The 21,815-nt window shown below is 46.0% G+C and overlaps 1 protein-coding gene across 2 annotated transcripts in view; it reads left to right on the top strand.

The window, feature by feature from the left end:
- GALNT13 (polypeptide N-acetylgalactosaminyltransferase 13) overlaps positions 1–21,815 on the top strand; it is a 130,532-nt gene that overhangs the window by 90,217 nt on the left and 18,500 nt on the right. For both annotated transcript variants that reach the window (XM_054210140.1, XM_054210141.1), the window contains exons 10-11: positions 8,867–9,006; positions 13,066–13,164. In XM_054210140.1, the coding sequence (XP_054066115.1) occupies positions 8,867–9,006; positions 13,066–13,164 (239 nt within the window). The remainder of the gene's footprint in view (positions 1–8,866; positions 9,007–13,065; positions 13,165–21,815) is intronic.

The following is a 21,815-nucleotide window of genomic DNA, read 5'->3' as shown; positions in this document are numbered from 1 at the left end:
GGGTGTCGTGGTGGCTCCGCTTCAGCTCTTCTTCACCCCCCCCTCTGTGGGCAGGGGCCCAAGTCAGTAATTTCTCGGTCATTTGCTTGCAATTGTTAGTTATAGGGACAACTGTGGAGCCAATGCAGGATAAAATGATTCATTTTCTGTTACGACAAATTTAAAGAAACCATTTTCTTTTTATTAGAGAAGTTAGGGTGAAATGCCAGTGCACTTTTTGTATTTAATGTTAAGTTATTACTTGTCTTTCTGTGAACAAAACTGCTATTTGCTTCTGAAATGAGCACAAATCAGCAGAAATTTAGCGCTTCTGAATGTACCCTCTCTTCTTTACGCAGTTACGCATTTGCATATTTGCACAAGATTTTGATACAAAATTCAAATAGAAAACCTGTGGGCAAAATTTTATTGAAATAGAAGGGGGAAATTAGATCAGCAATGGTGATGTGGGCAGGACAAGATGTTTAATTCTAAACTTAATGGCTGTTGCTGTTTCAGTCACTGGAAAGGATTTCAGTATCGGTCTCCTTTACACTTTCTGATCTTTTTTGAAGTTATTTCTGAATGTGCTGGATCAATTGATGATCAAAATGTGATGATGATGTTCCACAGGATTAAGAAGCAAATGGAGGAGAAATGTGTTAGGGGTTTTAGAAAATAAAATTAGTAACATTTTAACTTCAAAAATCATCTCAATAAAAATGCATAGGAAATAGTAGATATTTTTTTTTTTTTAAAAAAACAGGTCATTTCTAAATGTCAGAAATTTGTCCCAATATTATTAAACTGGTTTTATATCCTTTTGTCTGGCATGCATTTCTCTTAGTTTATTAATCTGAAAAATGGAGATCTCTAGATAATTCTGTTGGAGAACAAGTTGCATTTCAGTAATTAGGTCTCTGAAGCTATTATCTACCAGCGCACACTCATTTACCCGCGGCCCCTCTGGGACCTGATTAATTTGATTTCTTAGATGATGTCCTAAGAGAAGGAGGAACCAATGGTTGTTCACAGTGGCGTCGTGTTAAATGTATCTCGGCATAATTAGGGTGCACACCTAGTAATTGTATTGCAAGGTAAAAGTCTTGATCAGCTGAGCTAGGAATTGTTTTCTTGAGGCCCTCGGCTCGTAAAAATATAACTCCACCGAAGAAGAGCCCATCTGACACTTTTGTGGTCTTAGACATATTTAAAATTGCCGCCTTCCCTAGTCTTTGTAGAAACTGCATATGGATAAGAATACAATCTTAAAAAAAATAGCAAAATGTAATTGTAGCGAGGAACACTTAACACCTTTTTGTTTTAGTATAAGTATTTTACTTGACAAGGAGCTCTGACTTTTCCTTGGCAGGAGCCTAAGGAAGAGTCTGCAGCGTGATTACAGCCTGGAGCTCGAAGAGCCAAATAATTCAGGAGAGTTTAAAAAAAACAATCTCAGAAGTGCTGGATACACTTCAAATGGGATTAAAGGAAATATCTTAGAAAAGAGGAGAAATACCTGAATTTGCTCTAAAAACAGAGGAGCTGCCGCGTGTTGCCCACGTTACAGTTGGCGTCAGCGGCGCTCCAAAGCCTGTCTCGTTTTTGACGAGGTTAGAGCGGTGCTGGGTAACTGAGCTGGTAGAAGAGACTTTCCTCCTAAAGCGGTACAAATCCTCGCAATTTTCTGACTGCAAAAAGTGTCCTTCCCTGGCTCCTGGGGAATGCAAAGTGCCCAACCGGGGGATGGCCACCCTCATCCCGGCGAGCCAAAAGGTGCCCAATGCAACGCCAAGGGCGGCGTGTTCACCCACTTTCGGTGATTCTTCCTCCTCCCCTCCACAGCGGCCTTTTATTCGCACCTCTCACAAAAAAACCCCTAATGGCTTAATAATAACTAATCTCTGTTAGTACATTCAGCAGTCGGCTTTCTGTGATTTTCACTGTTACCCATTAAACTCTCAGCGTAATGGATACAAATCAGCAGTGCAGGATCACGCACCAGGTAACTCTTCGCTATTTTACCAACATCATTCTCTCTCCCTGTGCAAAACCACAGGGTTTATTTGATTGTTTCCAGCACAAATAAGCACCTGGAGGTATCCCCAGGCGGATTCACGTGTACGTTGTGCCACCCCAGCCTGGTCCAGTCACCCAGCGCGCTGTTCCATCCAGCCTTATTCCCTTCTTTCTCAACTCGTTCCAGCCTCTCCTTCCACGCAGCCCGTATATTCCTAAATGCAGGCAGTTATGTCAATTTATGCATTAAAATACTGTATCTAATCAGGGAATGGCAATAATTACATGCTCAGAATAGGCCGGCGTTTGCAGAGTCAGCTGAAGAAGATAATGCGCGGAACAGTTCAGTTTCTCTGTATGCTTAAACCACTTTATCTTCTTAATAATCAGTTAATGTGCGATTCCCGTGTCCTGCCTAGTCTATTAAAGTAAGGCTAAAATGCAAAGTTACGTTATTTTTCAAGCACTTTATTTAAAGCATTATTGAGAATTTAAGCGTAGTCCTTTATACTTGTAATTTGGGATTACTAGGTAAGTGCTTGTGTTTTACTGCGGTTTGCTCAGCAGATGATGTACGATCCCCCTTTCCAGTGTAATTATATAACGAGGTTGATAATGACTGTGTCAATTTAGGAAGTAAGAGCTCCTGATAAACATTTTCACTCTCCCCTTACCTTTTTAGCATTTTAGGGCTAGAGGACTGCCAGAGCTGCACGTGCACTAATTCCGAAATTAGTTCATTTAACCTTTGATGTTACCATCCCACAGTGAAATGCGCGTGGGAAAACCTGAATTACATGGCTAGTCCTTGCGCATTGAGCTTCTCGGATTGAAAACCACCCCAACCCCCCCAAAAATACTGAATAAAAGCATTTGTGCTGCAAGATACTTATCCTTTATAGTGTTATTTACTGTTTCTTAACTTTTCAAGTGAAAATTATGTGTGTCTCAAGGCTACTGCCTTGAGAATTAATGTTTGACTTAGAGACAGATGAGCCCAAAAACTAATTAATTCAAAGGTACCTATGGGGGGGTGTGTGTGTGAGATTTTGGGTTTTCCTGCCTTGCGGTTGTGCCAAAGGTCTTGACTGTAATGTTAATGCTGCCCCAGCCTAAAGCTGCACTTAAAGGGGAGCTTAAACCCTCCCTCCCGAGGCGGGAGCCCTCCTTTGGGTACATCCTCGGGTTTTGAAGGCGGAAAGGTGACATTTGTAGACCAACAAACAGAGAAGTGCTCCCCTGTAATTAACGTACAGGAATGAGGACAGATCCAGTTCGCGTTTTATCTTTTGTGTCGTTTGTAGCGCTGATACTTGCAAAGAGCATTTTATTAAATTTGTAATAAAGTGGAGCGTAAAGCAGGGGTTGGCAGATCGTTGCCGGCTCATTGCCAGCCAGCCCGGCTGCTTTGGCTTATTTTTTCTTAAAGGTGTCCCTTGTGGGGCACGTGACAAATCTCTGATGACTTAACGGAGCTTTTCAGCTGATAGGGAAGAGTAGAAATAAAACCTTTATTACTTTACATGTAATACAAACGGAATAGGAAACATACCCTCGTGCCCAGTATTGAAATACCAGGTGATATAAAACATATCTTTGAACACACTGGGGAGAGAGGCTGAATTCGTATTTTATCCCTAAAATTCCTGAGTTGGGAAACAATCCTGTTTTATAGGGCTGCCTGGACGTTAAAAGTGAGACTCATCTCAGATACCTGCAAAATAGAGATCGGTGGTGACCCACTTGTCTAGTCGTAATATTGAATGTCAATGGAAAATGAATGTTTAAATTAGAAAACAGCATGAACGTATTGGTACTTTTTCCAGGTATAAAAATAACTTTTTTAACAAATATTCTTGAAAAAAATTAGTTCTGGCCGTGCTCTAGTGCCAGTAGTGCAGTTTTCACTCGTGTCACTCTTGCACGTCAGTAAAAGACAGAGAATTTCCCAGGAACACTTAATTTTCCATATATTTTTTTATTCAAAGAAGAGCTGTAATGTAGCAGGGTTTATGGTTTCCACAGGAAAAAATGTTTTCACTGTCAAAATTCTTCTGGTACCTCAATAGTTTTACTACTTAATTTTTACTCTTCGGTGCTGGGTGTTTAAAGCAAAAGTCAGAGGTTTCTTTTAAACTCTGCCTTCTCTTAAAAGCCTTCCTGAGATGCGGACTGCGAAACATCTTAATGCAGGATTAATTTTATCCATAATAATGTTCCCATTGATTTCTATTTCAGTAAAATGGATATTTTTTTCTTTAGGGTCTGGGCAGAGTTGACAACACAGGAGCTCGTTGGCCTCACTAAGCCTCTGTCTGTCTCTAAAATAAGCGTGTGTTAGTGACGTACATTACAGGTGCGTTGATAGGGTAAAACAACATCTAAAGTCTTTATCTTTTGCCATAGAATAAGCTTTAAAATTTCAACACGCTGTCAAGCGATGCTGTATTTGCAGAGATATTGACAGTATTGACTCATTTTCTGGAGTGATAAGAATTTTTTTGTGTTGGAAATTCTAAAGCGTATTTTCTCTGAGTATGTATAACTGATGTTTTCCCACGAAAAGCTCAGAATCTTCATTCCGTACCGTATTTTATATTAGGAAGCCACTATCTATATTTATCTTAAATCACTCATTAATTGATATAGGAAGGGGGAGGAGGGTGGGTGGTGGGTTGGTTTGGTTTTTTTTGACTTAGCACATTTTTTGTTTGTTTTATTTTTTAATGAGTTATTTGTGGGGTTTGGCAATATAAATAAAACATGCCAAGGAATTAATGTTTCAGCTAATTAGAAAATGCCTGTGTTACCAATTAACATGTCTGCTTTTGATACGGATACTGGATTTTCGAAGCGTAGAGCGTTCCGTGTGTGATTTTGCTGGACGTGTGTTGTTTTCCCTGGCTCCTGAAGCGGTGGGAAGCCTGCCCGCCGCTCCCGGGGCGATGGGATGCTGCAAGCCCCTGCTTCCCATTGCAGGAGCTTCCCTCTGTCTCCGTGCGGGAAAAGGCAGCAGAATGTGCTGGAGAAAAGCATCCTTCCAGGCACCGCTTGAATCACATAAATCCAGCAACTAGGATTTTTCCCAAATTATTAGCAAGTGTTGTGGTTGCTTCTCCGTGACGTGTCCCGCGCAGCCATCCCGGTGCTGCAGACTCAGTTTTAATTTAGCTCTTTGCCGTCTTTCATCCTGGCAGGCACAATGTAATTTTGAACGCTGCTTTGGCAGGAGAAAAAGCAAAAATCAGACGAAACCATCTCCATCTCTGGAGGTTCCCAGTGGCCTCTCAGTTGGTTCTTGGCTTCCTCATGTAAAGGGGTTTCCTCGGATAATGAGCTGGGTCCCGGCATAATCCGAGCTGGGTCCCTCGGATAATGAGCAAGGCCATGCAGGTCCCCAGAGCCGAGCTGCAGAGGGGTGCGCATTGACTGGCCTCTCTGGTGGGTTTTTCACGTCTCATCCAGCAGAAATGATGCCTTTAGCCAGTTTTGAGACTGCGTCCTTGTGTGCCAGCTTTCGGGACGTGCCCATTAGAGAAAAAACGCAGGTGTACTGCGGTGCTGCAGCCATTTACTTTGTTCTACTTGGAGCGCATCTGCTGCTCTGTTAAAACAATCTGCTGCTTTCTTGAGATATTTTTAATCCAAATCCATTCTTTTGCAGGCTATGCTTTCTGTAGCTTCTTGTGATGTTTCCTTTTTTTTTTTTTTTTTTTGCCCCCAAGGACATTTTACTTGTGTTAAGTGTAAGCAGACATATTAGTCATTAATTATTTTTATATTTCCTCTGAGTCCCATCGATTATTTAGCAAGTAGTGACAGTAAATAGGTATTGATTCATAATAGCTTGGTTTTAAATTAAGCAGAAGGGACTGCAGAGGTCGACTGGAGATCCATAGGGATGAGGTCCTTGCTTGCAGGCAAAGCGGGGTGTACGTGCTGGCAGGGCTACGCGCCGCGGGAGGGAATGCTGCTGAAATGAGCCGGCCCAGTTCCTGCGAGATGCAGAATATCTATAATAAAGGAGCTTTGGGAAGGGAGAAGCTGCCAGGGTTGTAGCGGGGAGTATTATCACTGTGCTGGGGGGCACATGGCCGCGGTCTCCACATCTCTGGTGGCATCTGAAGAGCCTTAAGAGAAACCTTCCCCAGTGAGGTGAGCATGGCAAACCCACTGAGGACTCCCCACCTCCGGGGCTAAGTTGAATTAAAATGTAAAACCAGAATTTTATTTTGCTGGAGTTTGTTTAATTAGAGAAAACTCAAGTATGAAGTTGAGTCAGATTGAGTGGAAAAAGGTTTATTGCTTTTTTCTATTCCAGCAACTGCAGGGCTGAGCCAAACGTGGAAATGGAAATCCCTGTAAGAATTGTAAAGCAAAATAGAAACAAGGTGTTTGGTGAATCCACAGGGTGTTTTCATAGAGAGAGAGTGTTTCTGATTTGGTTTGTAATGTGAGTACCGACGTGTGCGTGCGGTGGGGGAGGGCGGTGTTGTGCCATCCCAGACTGTAACGGCGTTAATATCCTTTTTCCTCACGCTCAGCTTCAGCAGATCCTCACAGTACAAAGCACTCCGAAACACAGATACTGCTTTTCTCCTAACACTTCCAGTGCCTCCCCGTGAGGAAGATTAGCTTAATTACAGATAAGGGTTGAGTAGCACAAATAATAGTAGTAGTGCGCGTCTCCTCCTCTGGAAGAGGCAGCAATCACAGACCCCCACTCGCCCATAAAAGCTTGCCTGGAAAACATCTTTTTTTTTTTTTTTTTTTTTTTTTTAAAATAAAGTCTCTTTTCTGAAAGCAGAGATGTTTTCAGCTCCGTCCTGTGTAGCACACATCGCGCAGGAAGACCTTGGTGTCCCACCATTGGCACGTACAAATGACAGAACGCAGCAAAACCGGTGTCACCGTCTGTCTGTGCTCTCCCTGCGGCTCCCCTTTGGGCCGTCCGTGGCGAATACAGACACACCGCAACGGAACAGCCGGAAGATGCTAGTCGATGGAAGCGCGGGGGTTAAGCGCCTTGGTGTTGTAGGTGGTATGAGTTAAATTAGTGGCTGCATGAGCTGTACTTAGAGAAAAATTGCCATTTGAAAAAGTAAAACATTAAATAACAACAGTAATACTGAGCTTTTGGTGCTTTATGTCCCTGAAACAGAGTTAAATGAGACTCTGTGATCAATCTCCTTGATTGCAGAACAGCTGATAAATTACCTCTGTTTCCTGGGGAAAAAATAATAAATGTTTTAGTCTTTTAAGAATTTTATAAAACCTCCCCAAATACCTTCCTGAACGTACCATAGCCCAGAAGATGTTCTGAGAGTTGCAGAGCAGAGGAAGGCTCCTGTCCGTCTCTGTCCTTTCCAGCCCCCGTGTGCCCCGAGCCCGGCTTGTTCCTGGATTTAACCTGGATTTGAGTTGTCTTCGCTGTTCCGCCATCCGCTAAGTTATTATGATTTAGGTTCTTCGTCTGGGTTACGGTTGAAGGTTTTATGTGAATAATTCTGTTTACCGAAGGTTAAAATTTCATGCTTTCCTAATGCCTGAGTAAGCGCCGCTTAATTTCTTGGCTCCAACCAAGAACATTTGGTTTCCGAGGAGTTTTTGCTGCTCCGGAGCTGGTGAGGCACCAGTCGCCCCCGGCCGTTCTCATCAGGCTGAAGTGCGTCCCAGGAGCACCCGCCTCCATCTTAGCCTGTAGCACTCATTTGTAGTATCCTGTATTTTAGTTAATTAGCTAGAATTACATCATATCCTAGAATAACATCATGATACGCAAGCCTAATTGGTCAAAGATCTAACCAGTACGTTTTTGGAAATATGGGTAAGAGTGGTTATCCAAAACAAGTTAAGTTTTTGTTAAAAGTGAGGGATGGTTTCACTGTTGTTGTCTACTGAATTTCTTTAAAGATTGGTATCGTCTTGTGCTTGGGGGCGTGATTTCCTGGCAGAATACGCTGATATCCTTGGAGCTTCACCTCTACGATGATTTCAAAATAAGATCCCATAAATAATGGAAAGCAGAAGATGATGGAAGCGCACCGTGCGTTTCCGATAGAAATCTGGGAGCGACTTTCAGACTGTTCCGGCTGAGTGCTGGCAGTTACTAATGCTTTGCCTGCCGCTGTTTCTTTGGATGATAGCTCACATCTAAAATTAGATTAAATTCGGCTACGGAGAATATTCGACATGCTTTTTGTTTTTTTTGGTTCTCCTTAATAACTCAAGTTGGCCAAGCACCTTAATACTGGCCTTTGTGTTTCTGTGTGTGACACACGGTCCCTTCCCGAGCTGTCCCTCGCCGGAGTGTCTTGGGATTGACAAGGATGTTGCAGGTTGACGGGTTCAATAGTGTTTTAAACTCTGAAGTAGTGTTTTAAACTCCTGAGGGAGGGAGAAATGTGGTTCCTCAGGATGGAGGATGTGTCCTTTCTGGTGAGATCTCCCAAGGAATGGTCTGGATTTCATCAGTAAAAGAGCTGTGCCTCATCCGAGTTATTTCTCGGAGTGCTGGGAAACACCAGCAGTACGCTTTGGAAAAAACACTTTGTAAGAAAGTGAATGGGTTTCTTGAATATTTTGGAATATGAAGAAATCATGGAGTTCAGTGGTCCTGCCTTTCCGGATCGATAAATTATCTCTGAAGAGGAAAAAAACGTAATTTTGCAAGCATTTCAATTTGCTAAATTAATTATTTAAGGCTTGTAAAGATGTATGGTGTAGCAGCTGCACATGAGTTCGCATAATTCCAGCAAATGGGTATTGACAAAAAGGAAATGGTGACAAGGAGAGAAGGAGCTGTGATTTATGCTGCGCAGCTTTACAGAAACTGTGCTTTGATCATCTATTCTCTTAACAATTCCAGGTGTTGTTAAGGTGGATTATGGCGATGTATCCGTCAGAAAAGCACTGAGAGAAAATCTGAAGTGCAAACCCTTCTCCTGGTACTTGGAGAACATCTATCCCGACTCCCAGATTCCCCGGCGCTATTACTCACTTGGCGAGGTAGGAACCGGTTATTAAATAACCCATCAATTAAAACAGTCAGTGCGCTGTGCGGAGGGGGGCGGCGCTAAGGAGATGACGTGGTTTTGGAGAGAGGAACAAAGTGGTTGTGTGCCTTCTCTGTGTCTTATTTAGCCCTTATTTGGAGCAGGTTCTGTTTTCTCTAAGTCTTTCCCAAGGGGGCATTGCTATTCTGAATGTGTATCTTCACCATTACAAATTTATCTTTTAAATTGAGTAGCATATGGGGAAAGTGAGGTTTGTGACTAATATTTTGGAGTAATTAATTAGTATGCAGTAGTTGAAGTAAACTTCCCATCATCATTTATCACTTGCACATAGAGTAGAAAAAGCTTTTTTTTTTTTTTTTTTCCTTATTTCTGTCCAAGAAACGTGTTTGTTCCTCGGTGCTGTGTTTTCCAGCAAAGCTGCCTGGAGCTGGGTCTCGCAGACATCCCTAATACTCTGATGATTCCAGTACCACCAAGAACTCAAGTCTCTTTAAAATTCAGATAATTCACTGTTAAAAATATTCTATTGAGTTGTACCTCGGCTGACTTCTAAAAGCTCTTGAATGGGTTGGTTTAAAGATAGCTACAGATAGAATAGCAATCAAACGAGCAAATGGCTTTTTTTACATCCAGGAAAGTAATCTACTATTGAAACTTGCAATTGTAGTGAAAAATAAAAGCTGCAGTAGGGTTTCCAGTTTAACTGTGACAAAATAAAGTGAAACATGGTTTTACGGCAACGAAAGAACTCATCTAACAAGTGTCAAATAATAAGGTTTTGTACAATATTGTCAGGCTGGAAAATAAAAGTGTGAGAAAGTAATAAAATAGTTGTTAAAACACCTTATTTTTACCAAAATGGCCTTGTTCCTATGGAAACAGCAATTCAGGCAGGACCTTTGAATTAAAACTCATACTTGGCTATTACAGGTGCTGACTGCCGGTTGAGCAGTAAAGTGGATTTTTAGACCTAAAGCTCAGGTACCATCAGCAGCAGTAATTGGACAATTTTTAAAACCCCAGAAGTGTATTTCTCTGTCATTTTCCCCTCTTTCAGTGGGCGTTTAGTCTCAGGTAGGACGAACCACCCGACTTGTGGGTGCCGCTGGGATCGTTAGTCCCCGGATGGTCCGTGATGCTCCCAGCTGCTCCGTGAGATATGCCGGGTGGTGGGGTGGCCTGCTCAGGAGGTGACCCTGCTTCTCCCAGGGAAAAGGATGCTCCGCAGCCCGCCGGTGGGAGCCGGGGGTTTGCTGCCTGCTGGGAACCACTCTTGGTAATAAATCTGAGAAAATTATTCTCTGGTACAGTGCAATCCAAGTGTAATGAGTGTTCAGCATTGGGCCTCAAATTGCACTGTGTGAGTGCATATTTTATTCTTTGAAGTATAAACAGTGATAAAAAGAGTGAATAATTTTGACAGATTTTGGGATAGCCATCCTTAATTTACTTGTGACCTTCTGCAAAATGGTGCAGGCGTGACTCGAAATCAGGCAATGTTCAGGCATGGTTCACTAGCACTGCCCAACATGTTAGAAGTAATAATCAGTATTGTATTGCCTCTTAATTTCGATTTTATTTGTCTGTTGCACAACTAATTTTTCCTAGAATCGTAGAGCAGTTTGGGCTGGAAGGGACCTTAAAGCCCACCCGGTGCAACCCCCTGCCCTGGGCAGGGACACCTCCCACCGGCCCAGGTTGCTCCAAGCCCCGTCCAACCTGGCCTTGAACCCCTCCAGGGATGGGGCAGCCACAGCTTCTCTGGGCAACCTGGGCCAGGGGTTCACCGCCCTCAGTGTAAAAGAAAATTCTTCCTTATATGTAGCCTAAATATTCCTTCTTTTAGTTTAAAACTGTTACCACCTTTGGTGGTCTGCAGAGTGGCACGTGGTGCAGAGGAGGAGAAGGAGGGGTTGTCCATGAGCTGGCTCGTCCCCTGCAGCTGCATGTGATGCTCTGGTTGGCCAGAAAGCCACGTCCTGCTGTAGCCGTGTAAAGCTGTTGACTTTCACTGGGGTCTAAGGAAGGGCCGTTTGTTTTAAAAGCACTGGGAAGTGGTGGAGGCCAGCGGTCTGTGATCAGCTGGAGGCCTGAACCCCCCGCTAGAGGCCAGGCTGGGGAGCGCCCGCAGCCCTTGTGCTGACGTCGGCTGCTCTTGGAGGATTAAGCGATTAAGAGGACGAACATCCGCGAGATGACTCACCAGCAAAGGGGGTGCGACTTCTTTCTGGGTGATCAGCAGCATGAGAGCAGATTAAGAAGTGAGCATGTGAGTGATGCTGAGCCACTCTTCCCCAGCGTCGTTAATCAGCTTGCACGAGCTTGTGTTAATTGCGTAGCTGCGTTGAGCTGGGTCTGGTGGCGTTGGTTTGCTCTTGGCTGCCGAGCCTGTCGAGGTGGCCAGGGAACTTCCAGCAGCTGGGAGCTGTAGGAAGTGCCACTGCAGTATTTCAGAACACAGGGTTCCCGACAGTTCTACCAAAGCGATGAGGGACCTGGAGGCGCGTTTTTCCTTTGCTCACTTTAGTAAGAAAATCACTGCACCCTGGGCTGCATCCCCAGCAGCGTGGGCAGCAGGGCCAGGGGGGGATTCTGCCCCTCTGCCCCGCTCTGTGAGACCCCCCTGCAGCGCTGCCTCCAGCTCTGGGGCACCAACAGCAGAAGGACACGGAGCTGTTGGAGCGGGGCCAGAGGAGGCCCCGGAGATGCTGGGAGGGCTGGAGCCCCTCTGCTGTGGGGACAGGCTGAGAGAGCTGGGGGGGTTCAGCCTGGAGAAGAGAAGGCTCCGCGGAGACCTTCCAGCCCCTGCCAGGCCCTCAAGGGGCTCCAGGAAAGCTGGGGAGGGACTCTGGAGCAGGGAGGGGAGCCATGGGACGAGGGGGAAGGGTTTTACACTGACAGAGGGGAGATTGAGATGAGATGTGAGGCAGAAATTGTTTGCTGTGAGGGCGGTGAGCCCCTGGCCCAGGTTGCCCAGAGAAGCTGTGGCTGCCCCATCCCTGGAGGGGTTCAAGGCCAGGTTGGACGGGGCTTGGAGCAACCTGGGCTGGTGGGAGGTGTCCCTGCCCAGGGCAGGGGGTGCCACTGGGTGGGCTTTAAGGTCCCTTCCAACCCAAACCATTCCGTGATTCTGTGTGTGCTGCTGGGGGGGAGCAGGGGGAGCTGTGTTTGTGCCACTCTGCTAGCGGATGTACGAGGAGGATTAAGAAAAAAGGTATTACATGCCTGTGGTGCTTCATAGGAAGCTGAAGTTGGTTGATTGCTTTTTGACTCAGCCGTTTTGCTGGATAAATATGCATTCTAAAACTATGTTTTGGGGAGGGATGCTGTGGTACTTACCCCGCTGCACCTTATTGCTTGGTAGTCTGTTGTTGCAATTGCACGAGCCGAGCATCGCTGGAAGGATCTCATCCCGTCGTGTATCCTATCGCAGACGTCGTGCTCCTAAATCTGCCTTTTTCCTGGTTGCATTGCGCAGGAATTATGTAGAAATGGTTTGTTTAAGCAGAGATGTTCACCGAGTGTGTTCTTCTCTGAGGACAGATAGGTTCTAAGGGGCAAGTTTTATTTAAAAACTTTTAAAAAGCACGTAATTAGTCACAAAGCTGTCCGGCAGCCTCTGCTCTGAGGGTGTCAGGCGTCGGACACTGCTCAGGCTCCATTTTTCTCTCCTGGAGTAGAGTCAGCCCTGCTGGAAGGAAATAAAAGTGCATGTCTTTGGCAAGCCATTCATTTTGCATTGTTTAGAAGTACAAGGGCATTATATTTGTTAAACAAAACAATGCAGGGCACTGAATGAGGTTTTCCTCGAATGCTGCTCATACTTATGCTTTATATGTAATTTAAAATCTCATTATTCTCTTCGTAATTATTTTTGGATTCTTTTGGGAGTGTTGACATATTTACAAATTGCAAGTTAAAATATATTCATATAGTTGAATGCACAGATAATGTACTTTCTCACACAGTGATGTCATTTTTCCTGCAGAGGTATGACACTTACAGGCGTTGTTTTTTTAAGGAATATTTAATCTCTCTCTCTCTTCAGATCAGGAATGTCGAAACCAACCAGTGTTTAGACAACATGGGCCGCAAGGAAAATGAAAAAGTGGGCATTTTCAACTGCCACGGCATGGGAGGAAATCAGGTAAAATTAAAAAAAAAAAAAAAAAAGAAAAAAAAATTTTACTTGTGTAACCACAGGCACAGCAGCTATCAGGGAAAGCTGATTAGAATTCCCCCAGAGCAGCGGGAGCTGCGGCATCACCTCTCGGCATCTCTTCCCGGCGGCAGAGCGCGGGGCTGGTTTGGTGGCCGGGGCTCTGTCGCGGGGGGCTGTGTCCTGGGGCCCTCCGACTGTGTCCTGATGGGAATCGAGTCCCTCAGCCGTCCTCAGCTCGTGCGGCTCACGTGTAGACCTGTCGGTTCACTGTAAAAAACAAAACAGCAGTGATTAGCAAACATATTAATGAAGGTTCCAGAAGGTGTTCCGCGTAGGAGCTTTAGGAGTGCTCCAAAAGCCATTTTCTCCAGTAACAGCTGCAAATTTTAAGAATGCATTATTACATATCTGTAGGTCCAGTGAAGTATCCGAATGAATCTATCGCGTATATTCCTGCTGATGAGAGTGCAGAGAAACGCATTTAAAGTTTCAGATGATAACAGTTTGATAAAATTTGATCATGAATTTTAATTTGGTTTTTTTGACGTTGGGGGGAAGAACTTTTTTTGAAGTGAAAGGGGTAAGAGTCTACGTGACTTGTGTCTGAATTAATCTAAAACATGTATATGAAAAATAAACATGCAGAATATTCATGCAGGTTGAAGTTTTTTCATTCGTGGAAACTCAGATAGTGAGTGGGAATGGGCAGATGCTCCTGCAGAGTCTCTGGTTTCCCCATCAGTGACCTGGAAATTCGTCAGAACTTGCTGCCGTCTCTTCCTGTTATTTGCACCTTTCTGAACGTGGTTTAGCCTCGTTTCTCTACTTTTTGGTTGGCTTTACATTTGGAAAAACCTTTCTCCTCTTCTTCCCCTTAATTCTGTCAGCTTTCTGAAATGGGAGGCTCCAGGTCCCTTCGTTCAGCTTCTGTCGCGCCCCAGAGCGGAGGGCTGCTCTTGCCTTCGCCCATTCCAGTTAAAATCCCTGAAGATCCTTCGGGAGGACCTTAAGTTAGTGCTGGCACCTCGCCCCAGGGAGGTCTTTTGACCATATACCTACTGGGTAATGCTTGATGAGGGCAGCTTTTTCTAGTGCCACATCTGCTAAAGGAAGTGGGAAGATGCAGGATTTTAGAGCAAACTCCCGTGTTTCGTTCAGAGGTGAGGTTGTCCATCGTATTTATCCCAGACTTCACTATCTTTCTAAATTTGACTTAGAAGATGGAAGGGTTAGCATTTTGATAAGACTGCATATGATCAAGGTTGAAGATTCTCTTTGCACCGTGGATGTTTGGCGTGTTTCCCCTTCTTTCTGTATGTGGTGGGAAGACCCTTCACTTTGTTGAAAGAGGAGAATCCTAGGCGGCTGTCACGTCTCCAGACCGTCGGTTCCTCTGAAGAACCAGGTGTGAGCTTGGGAGGACTGTAAGGCTCTAAGATGAAGATAAGGTTGTGGAGGTCAAGGTCAGGACAAGAGGCAATGGGCACAAACTTGAATATAGGAAGTTCCACCTAAACATGAGGAGGAGCTTTGAGGGTGCCCGAGCCCTGGCCCAGGCTGCCCAGAGAGGTGTGGAGTCTCCTGCTCTGCAGAGATCCCAAACCTGCCTGGATGCGTTCCCGCCCAACGGCTCTGGGGGACTGGGGGGGCTGGGACCAGGTGATCTCCCGGGGTCCCTACCAACCCTTGGCCACTCTGGGATTCTGTGAAGGTGTATATGGGCCATATAGCCTAAAGAAGACCTAATAACTAATTAATAAAACTGCTTTATACCTCTCACATCAACCAGAAACCACAGATGAATCGCGAGCACCAGCAGGACGAGGAGGCTCCGCAAAGAGCAATGTCTGTCGCCTGGTGGAGGTTTTGCTGGGAATACCTGACCTACGCGCAGAGCGTTACTCATCCTTTAGTGCTGATACATAGCTCCCATTAAAAGTTATCTTCATTAATTTCTGTTCTAACGAGGAATCGGAACCGAGCTAAGACGTGTAAATGCTGGGGGCGGGGGGTGGTGTGGTTACAGAAATAGCTGAGGAGCAAACGACTGCGGAATGAAAATGAAGCAGGAATAATACCTGGCTCATTAGAGCCGAGCAAGATGCATGGGCGCGATCCAGCTGGAGGCAGAGGCAGGTATCTCACGGCTGTTGAGGTGTTTCAAAGGACCTAAGGATAACAAAATTCTAAAAATAGGAGTTTCTTTTAAAAATTAAGAAAAATTAAACACGTTAACTAAGGCCTTTTATTTGAGAATTGTTTTCAGAGTGTAGGACTGCGGAGGATGTGTTGTTGTGTTGGTATGGGTATTTCGGATTATCCTAGCTCAGTTCGGACCTGGTGGCTATTAATGCTCCTTGAAGGAAATACTACAAATCTCCTAACGCAGTTAAATGCGATCTTAGAACTGTTTGCTTTGCTTTATATGGTATGGGGGAAAAAAAAAAAAAAAGGCAAAGCCTGTCCCCCCGTCAGCTATGGTGGGGATATGGCTTTAGTGGCTGGAATGTGAGGTTTGTGCGTGTATCTCCCGGGGTGGGGACGCTGCGTTCCCGTACTGCAGTGGTGATGTTTGGCGGGAGGGAGGTACCCGGGCAGAGCACCAACCACCCGTGACCCAGGGAAAAAAAACATTATCCTGCTTTCCAGGCTCAGGGGGTGACCTATCAGCCTCACGCCTTTTCTTCCCCACACCTGACTTCTGGCGTTGGGGTATTTTGGAAGAAATGTCTTCCTTTGGATGGCCTGGTAGAGGGGAGGCAGTCGTCTGTTGTTCCTGCCTACAGCCGGCCCGTTACCATGGGGATGTCATCTCTGTCTGCGGTTATTGGGCGCATCGGGCCCCTGTCTGTGACAATAATCAAATCGCAGGATCCTGCCCAGGCAGGAGGGGGGTGTTATTAAAAAGCGGGGCTGGGGAGTTGTGCGGGTCCGCGGTGCGGGAGTGTGGCAGGAGGGCGGCAGGGCTGGGGGGGTCGGCAGCCGCTCTCCTCCCCTGCTGAAGAGCAAACGAAACAACAGACACATTGCCATTTCTTTTTTTTTTTTTTTTTTTTCCCCGCTGTTTTAACACCTTTTCTCCTGTCTGGAGCTTCGGTTGTGCTGGGTGCAGCGGTGAGCCTGCTTTTTGGCAGAAGGAAAATCACCTGGCAAGTGGCAAGCGCAGCATCCCTGTGGCCGGGCGGTCGCAGAGCCCCAAGGAGGGTCCTGTGGTGCTCCCCGGGTCCCTCCTGTGCAGGTGATCTGTGCCATCACGTGCTGCCATCAGCTTCTCAGGTTGGTCTCACAGTGCCCTGGGAAGTCACAGAATCATGAAATTGCCCAGGTTGGAAGGGACCTTTCACATCATCGAGTCCAGCCATCAACCCAACACTGACAAAAACCACCACTAACCCATATCGCTAAGCACCACGTCTGGAGTGGTCCGAGCATGTTGGTGGCAGCTCCGTTGTCAAAGCGCGCTCCCCGCTTTCCCTGAGCAAGGAGCTGGGTAATGTGAAGCTTGAGACTAAGGAAAGCGGCTGCTTTTTGCTTCTGAGATGTTTCCTCTAGATGAATATCGTGGTGGTTTTTCCATACCGATGAGAATAATCCCTGGAGGGGTTCAAGGCTGGGTTGGACGGGGCTTGGAGCAACCTGGGCTGGTGGGAGGTGTCCCTGCCCAGGGCAGGGAGTGGCACTGGGGGGGCTTTAAGGTCCCTTCCAACACAACCCATTCCATGGTTCTATGAATCTCAGAGCACGGTGGAAGCAATAGTGTGGCTGTGCCCAGCATCCCATGCCAGCAGCCCCGCAGCTCCTGCTCGGGGTCCCAGCGGGGGCTCAGAGCCCTGGCAGAGGCGATGGCCTGGGAGACTTTTCACAATTTTACAGCCTGGACCGATTCCCTGAGCACGGGGGGCTGAGCTGGCAAGTGGAAGAAACTTGCTTCGTGCAAAGCCTGTGTCCAGGTGGCTCGGGGCTCCCGTCCTTGCTGCCCAGGCTGACGGCTTGGTGGTGTTCTCTGCGTGGGAGAAGGTTTTTGGAAAGGACGTTGTGGTTCCCACAGGATGGGAAGTGTTTTTCCAGGAAACTCGTTTGGAATGAATGTGGAATTGCATCAGCCAGGAGTTTGCTCGGAGTGAACTTACCTGGGGCCGCTGTTGCAGGGCGAGATCAGAACGAACATAATGTTTTATATCTTTAAGTAGACGTGGATGGGAACATGGCTCCCTTCTGGCAATGTTTTGTGCAGAAAGCTCAGACCCAGTGCGCACTGACAGTTCAAAAAAAAACCCCAACACACCCAATAAGGGTTGTTAGAGAGCTGTTTTTTCCCCAGTTAGCTCTAAATAATGGGCCTTTCAGACGTGGTTCTGTTTCAGAGAGTTTCCATTTTTTTCCCATTCCCATGAAATGTGTATATTTTCAAAATGCCTTTCAAAGGCAAAGACGTGAGCACTTTCTGTGAAGTGTCATGTAGAAAAATAATTTATAATCTCTCTCTCCGTAAGAATTTATCGGTATGCTATGATAATTTGCTTCCCACTGGGAACAGATAGAAACGTGTGAGCCGGCTGACTCGTGAGAGGTTTCTGCCGTGGAAAACCTCTAATTTCAGTAGGTTATGAAGAGCACTTTTCCCTGTGTTGATGCCGCTGCCGGGCCAGCAGAGAGGGATGCGTGCCATGGATGCCCTCGGGCAGGGGGAACTCGCGGTGGGCGCTGGCAGAGCCACAGGACTCATATTTCCCATTTTCACGTTAGCTGATTTAGCAACTACAGCTATTCAGGGAGTCATCTAAAAGCATTTCAGGCACAAGATTGAACAGAATAAACCCTTTAGTTTGGTGACAGACATTTAGTCATGCGACTGGTGGGAGTTATGCAGAAAAAGAGGAACTGGGCAGTGCCCGTGCTGCTGATCTCAAACCCAGTAATCCCCAGTCTCTCCTCAGAGAGCTCACTGGGTGAGGAAACACAGCACCCATTGCAGACTTTTAGTGCTTTGATTTTATTAATTGGTGTATCTTATTTCATAAATAATTACCAGAAAGTAACTTAGCCCCTCTTTGCTCCTTCTGCCTTTCTCACCTTCTACAATCTCCTGTTTTCCCTCACTTTGGCTTTCTGTGTCGCTTTCCTCTTCCAAACAGACCCATTATGATGGAACTAGTCGTTGCTTATATTTTGTTAGTCCATTTTGCTGATATATGATTTCCCTTGCAGACTTTACGTCATTCTTATGGATTGAGGTGATAAGCCTTTGGGGCAGGAGCTGTGTAATACTCCGGATTTGCTCGGGATGCAGCACAGCGAGCCCTCCGTGATCTTCAGCGCCATGGTAGTAACTGTGATTAATAGGGAACGAAGGAGCCATGCCTGCATCTTAAATAACGGTTTCTTTTATTTAGCACAATCTGAATGGGAGTAATGCTGCTGCCTGAGAGTCTGTGGAGAAACAGAATTGTTGCTTCTTTAAATTGGCAGAAATGGTCACCAGTGGCGGGGGGAAGATGAGCATCAGACGTGTAACGTTGCAGGGATGTCACTGGGAGATAGAATGCGGAATCCGAGTGTTCGCTGTACCCGCTAAGAAGTGGGAATTTGGCACGGCATAATGAACGCTGGCAGATGCTGGCAGCAGTGACGGCTTTTTGTTGCAGGTGTGTAGGTAGCCATCCTAGCCTGTATCAGGAATAGTGTGGTGAGCCGGACTAGGGAAGCGATCATCCCCCTGTACTCGGCACTGGTGAGGCCCCACCTTGAGTACTGCGTTCAGTTTTGGGCCCCTCACTACAAGAGGGACATTGAGGTGTTGGAGCGTGTCCAGAGAAGGGCTACAAAGCTGGTGAGGGGTCTGGAGGACAAACCTTATGAAGAACGACTGAGGGAGCTGGGGTTGTTTAGCCTGGAGAAGAGGAGGCTGAGGGGAGACCTTATCACCCTCTACAACTACCTGAAAGGAGGGTGTAGAGAGATGGGGGCTGACCTCTTCTCCCTGGTGACAAGTGATAGGACGAGAGGAAACGGGTTCAAGTTACGTCAGGGGAGGTTTAGATTGGATATTAGGAAACATTTTTTCACTGAAAGGGTTATTAAACATTGGAATAGGCTGCCCAGGGAGGTGGTGGATTCACCATCCCTGGAGGTGTTTAAAAAAAGGGTAGATGGGGCACTTAGGGACATGGTTTAGAAGTGGCTTTTGTCAGGGTAGGTTAAAGGTTGGACTTGATGATCTTAAAGGTCCCTTCCAACCTCAGCAATTCTATGATTCTATCCTGCATGAAGCGACAGCTATCGGGGGAAAAAACCCAACCAAACAAACCACCAACCTAAACCAGAACAAACACAAGCCAGAAAAACCCCACGGTCCCCCCACCCCTGTGGAGCCAAAAATTAATTTTGTTTTTTTTTTTTCCAGTTTTGGTGCAAAATGCTGAATGCACCGGAAAGCCCTGTAGAATGGCGGTGGTTTAGAAAAGGAGAACGGGTTCTGTGGTGGAGGACAGAGGTTTGGACTCGGGGAGGTGTGTTCGCCCTCGGCACAGCGCGGTGACGCCAACATGGCTCCCAGCCGTCTTCTGAGTGCGATGAACCCGAGTTCCTTAGTGACCCTTGGAAACCTGGCTAAACTGAAGCATTTCCTGCAGATCCCCTCTGCTGTCACTCTACCTGTGCCCAGCAGAGGCTGCCAACCAGTTCTTTTCTGTTTTATTTTATTTGTATTGCGTCGACCATTTAGTATGGTTCCAACAGTTGACTTCCATCGGCCATAGCTGGTGGTAATTACAGTGTTTCCCTGGATTACCGTGAATCACTCAGAATTACAGTGTTTCTCTCCTTGGGGCTGAGTGCCGGGAGAAATGAATTCTTGCCACTGGTGGTTAGAGGTTGAGGCAAAGGCAGAACAAGTTTTATACGAACTTTCCGAAATGCGAAAGCCAGCTCTGCCTTGGCAGTGTCTGTACTGGGGACTGTGGGGTGGGATGAGTTGCTTTCCTGGCATTAAAGATCTTGGCGTAACCTCTTTTTTAGGAATAAATCTGATCCCTACTTCCAGAGTGGCTGCAGGGAAACCCGTGAGCTATTCAGGGGCTCCGAGCTGGGCACGTCTTCGGGGCATCCAATAAACTGAAGATTGACCCTTGGTTAGAGTTAATGTCCTCCTGGGGGGACGCACTGTCCTGGTGGGTTGGTTTGGGTTTAGTTTAAATACCTTCCTTCAGGGTGAAAAGAAACTGTTAGAGTAGCAAAGAGTAAAACCTGTTCTATAAATCATCTGGAATTAAACCAGGGCTGGATCTGCCTGATCGCAGAGGCCCCGGGTGAAGGGCTGGGTCTCTGAAGGGCTGGTGCCACAGGAGCTGCTGTTCTCTAACGAAGTCAGCATAATGAGCATCCAGTCCCCAGCAGCGGCTGGATCCTACAGCAGCTCCTGGGGAGGTGAAGGAAGCACCCATGCACTCCTTTTCGCATTATTAGACTGAAAATCGGATTATTCTATTGTTTTCTTTTCCTAAAGAGCTGTTCTTTGTATAGCGGAGTGTTGGAACTGGGTATTTTTTCCTCCAAAGCCTTAATGCCGTTGTTCTCCGATACCTGACAGAGGTCGGACTTGCCTGTTGAACACCGACCTTCCAAAAAGTCCTCTTTGACGGAAGCACTGAGACCGCCTGCCCGCGGTGTGAGGAGCCATTTCGACATGGCTGTTGGGGATTTGTTCAGGTGCTAAAACGCTCCGGTAACGGGCTGGCCTGGATAGAGATGAGATTTCAGTGAAGAGGCAAAAGTCCCTGCCCCCAAAAGTGACTTCACTGGCAATTTAACGGGGAGAGTCCTGCCTCCTTTGTGGGTGGGAGCGGAATCGGTTTGTGTTCACCTCTTTTGCCCAAGGTGACTTTGAACGTTTAACGTGTAAACAGTTTCAGGAGGAGAGGAAGACTGCTTTCCTTGCAGCTTTTATTAGAATATTTTAAATCAATTACGAAAGGTCAATTCGAAATTTACCTTTGGGAGTTCCGTAGAAAATTAAAGTGGTTGTCAGAATAAATTAGATTTTTCTGTACTTAGTTATATCCAGTTTATAACTGTCTGTATTGCGTGGCGGACTTCTTCCTTCATTATACAGGTGCATCCTCAAGGTTTGGTTCCCTGTAATGAAGTATGAAATAAGGGTTTATGAACAATATTCTCAGTATTAGCTTTCTTATGAGTTGACAAAATACCCTGGTGAACTGCTTTCCACAGGACAATGAAATAATGGGAAATGAGAATTCTGGCCATGGGCTGTTAGAGCCTATATATCATGCACATAGATCCAAAAATAGCTACAGATTTGTCTTGACCACTAGACTCGTTGCCGGTTAATGACGCTGCGTGGCATTTTGTTGGTGTTGAACAAACTGATTAGTTACTCAGACTTTTATCAGCAGGAATGCTTTGTTAGTTCCTTTTAACGCGAAAGAAGTAACGCGATTATGAGTAAGGCCTGTCTCAGTTCAGTCTGGCCGATGTCTCAGACCCAAGCGTCGGCTTTAATGGACCTTTGGCTTTCTAGGGCTTAATTCCGCCTCTAAACTTGCTGTATGGAAATGTATTAATAAGGGATATTAACAAAAAATAAATAGAAAGTACATTAACTCCTATAAAAACCT

The sequence above is a fragment of the Rissa tridactyla genome, chromosome 7 (genome assembly GCF_028500815.1).
Source record: "Rissa tridactyla isolate bRisTri1 chromosome 7, bRisTri1.patW.cur.20221130, whole genome shotgun sequence".
NCBI classification, from domain to species: Eukaryota; Metazoa; Chordata; class Aves; order Charadriiformes; family Laridae; genus Rissa; species Rissa tridactyla.
This window is presented reverse-complemented; position numbering and strand designations above follow the sequence as displayed.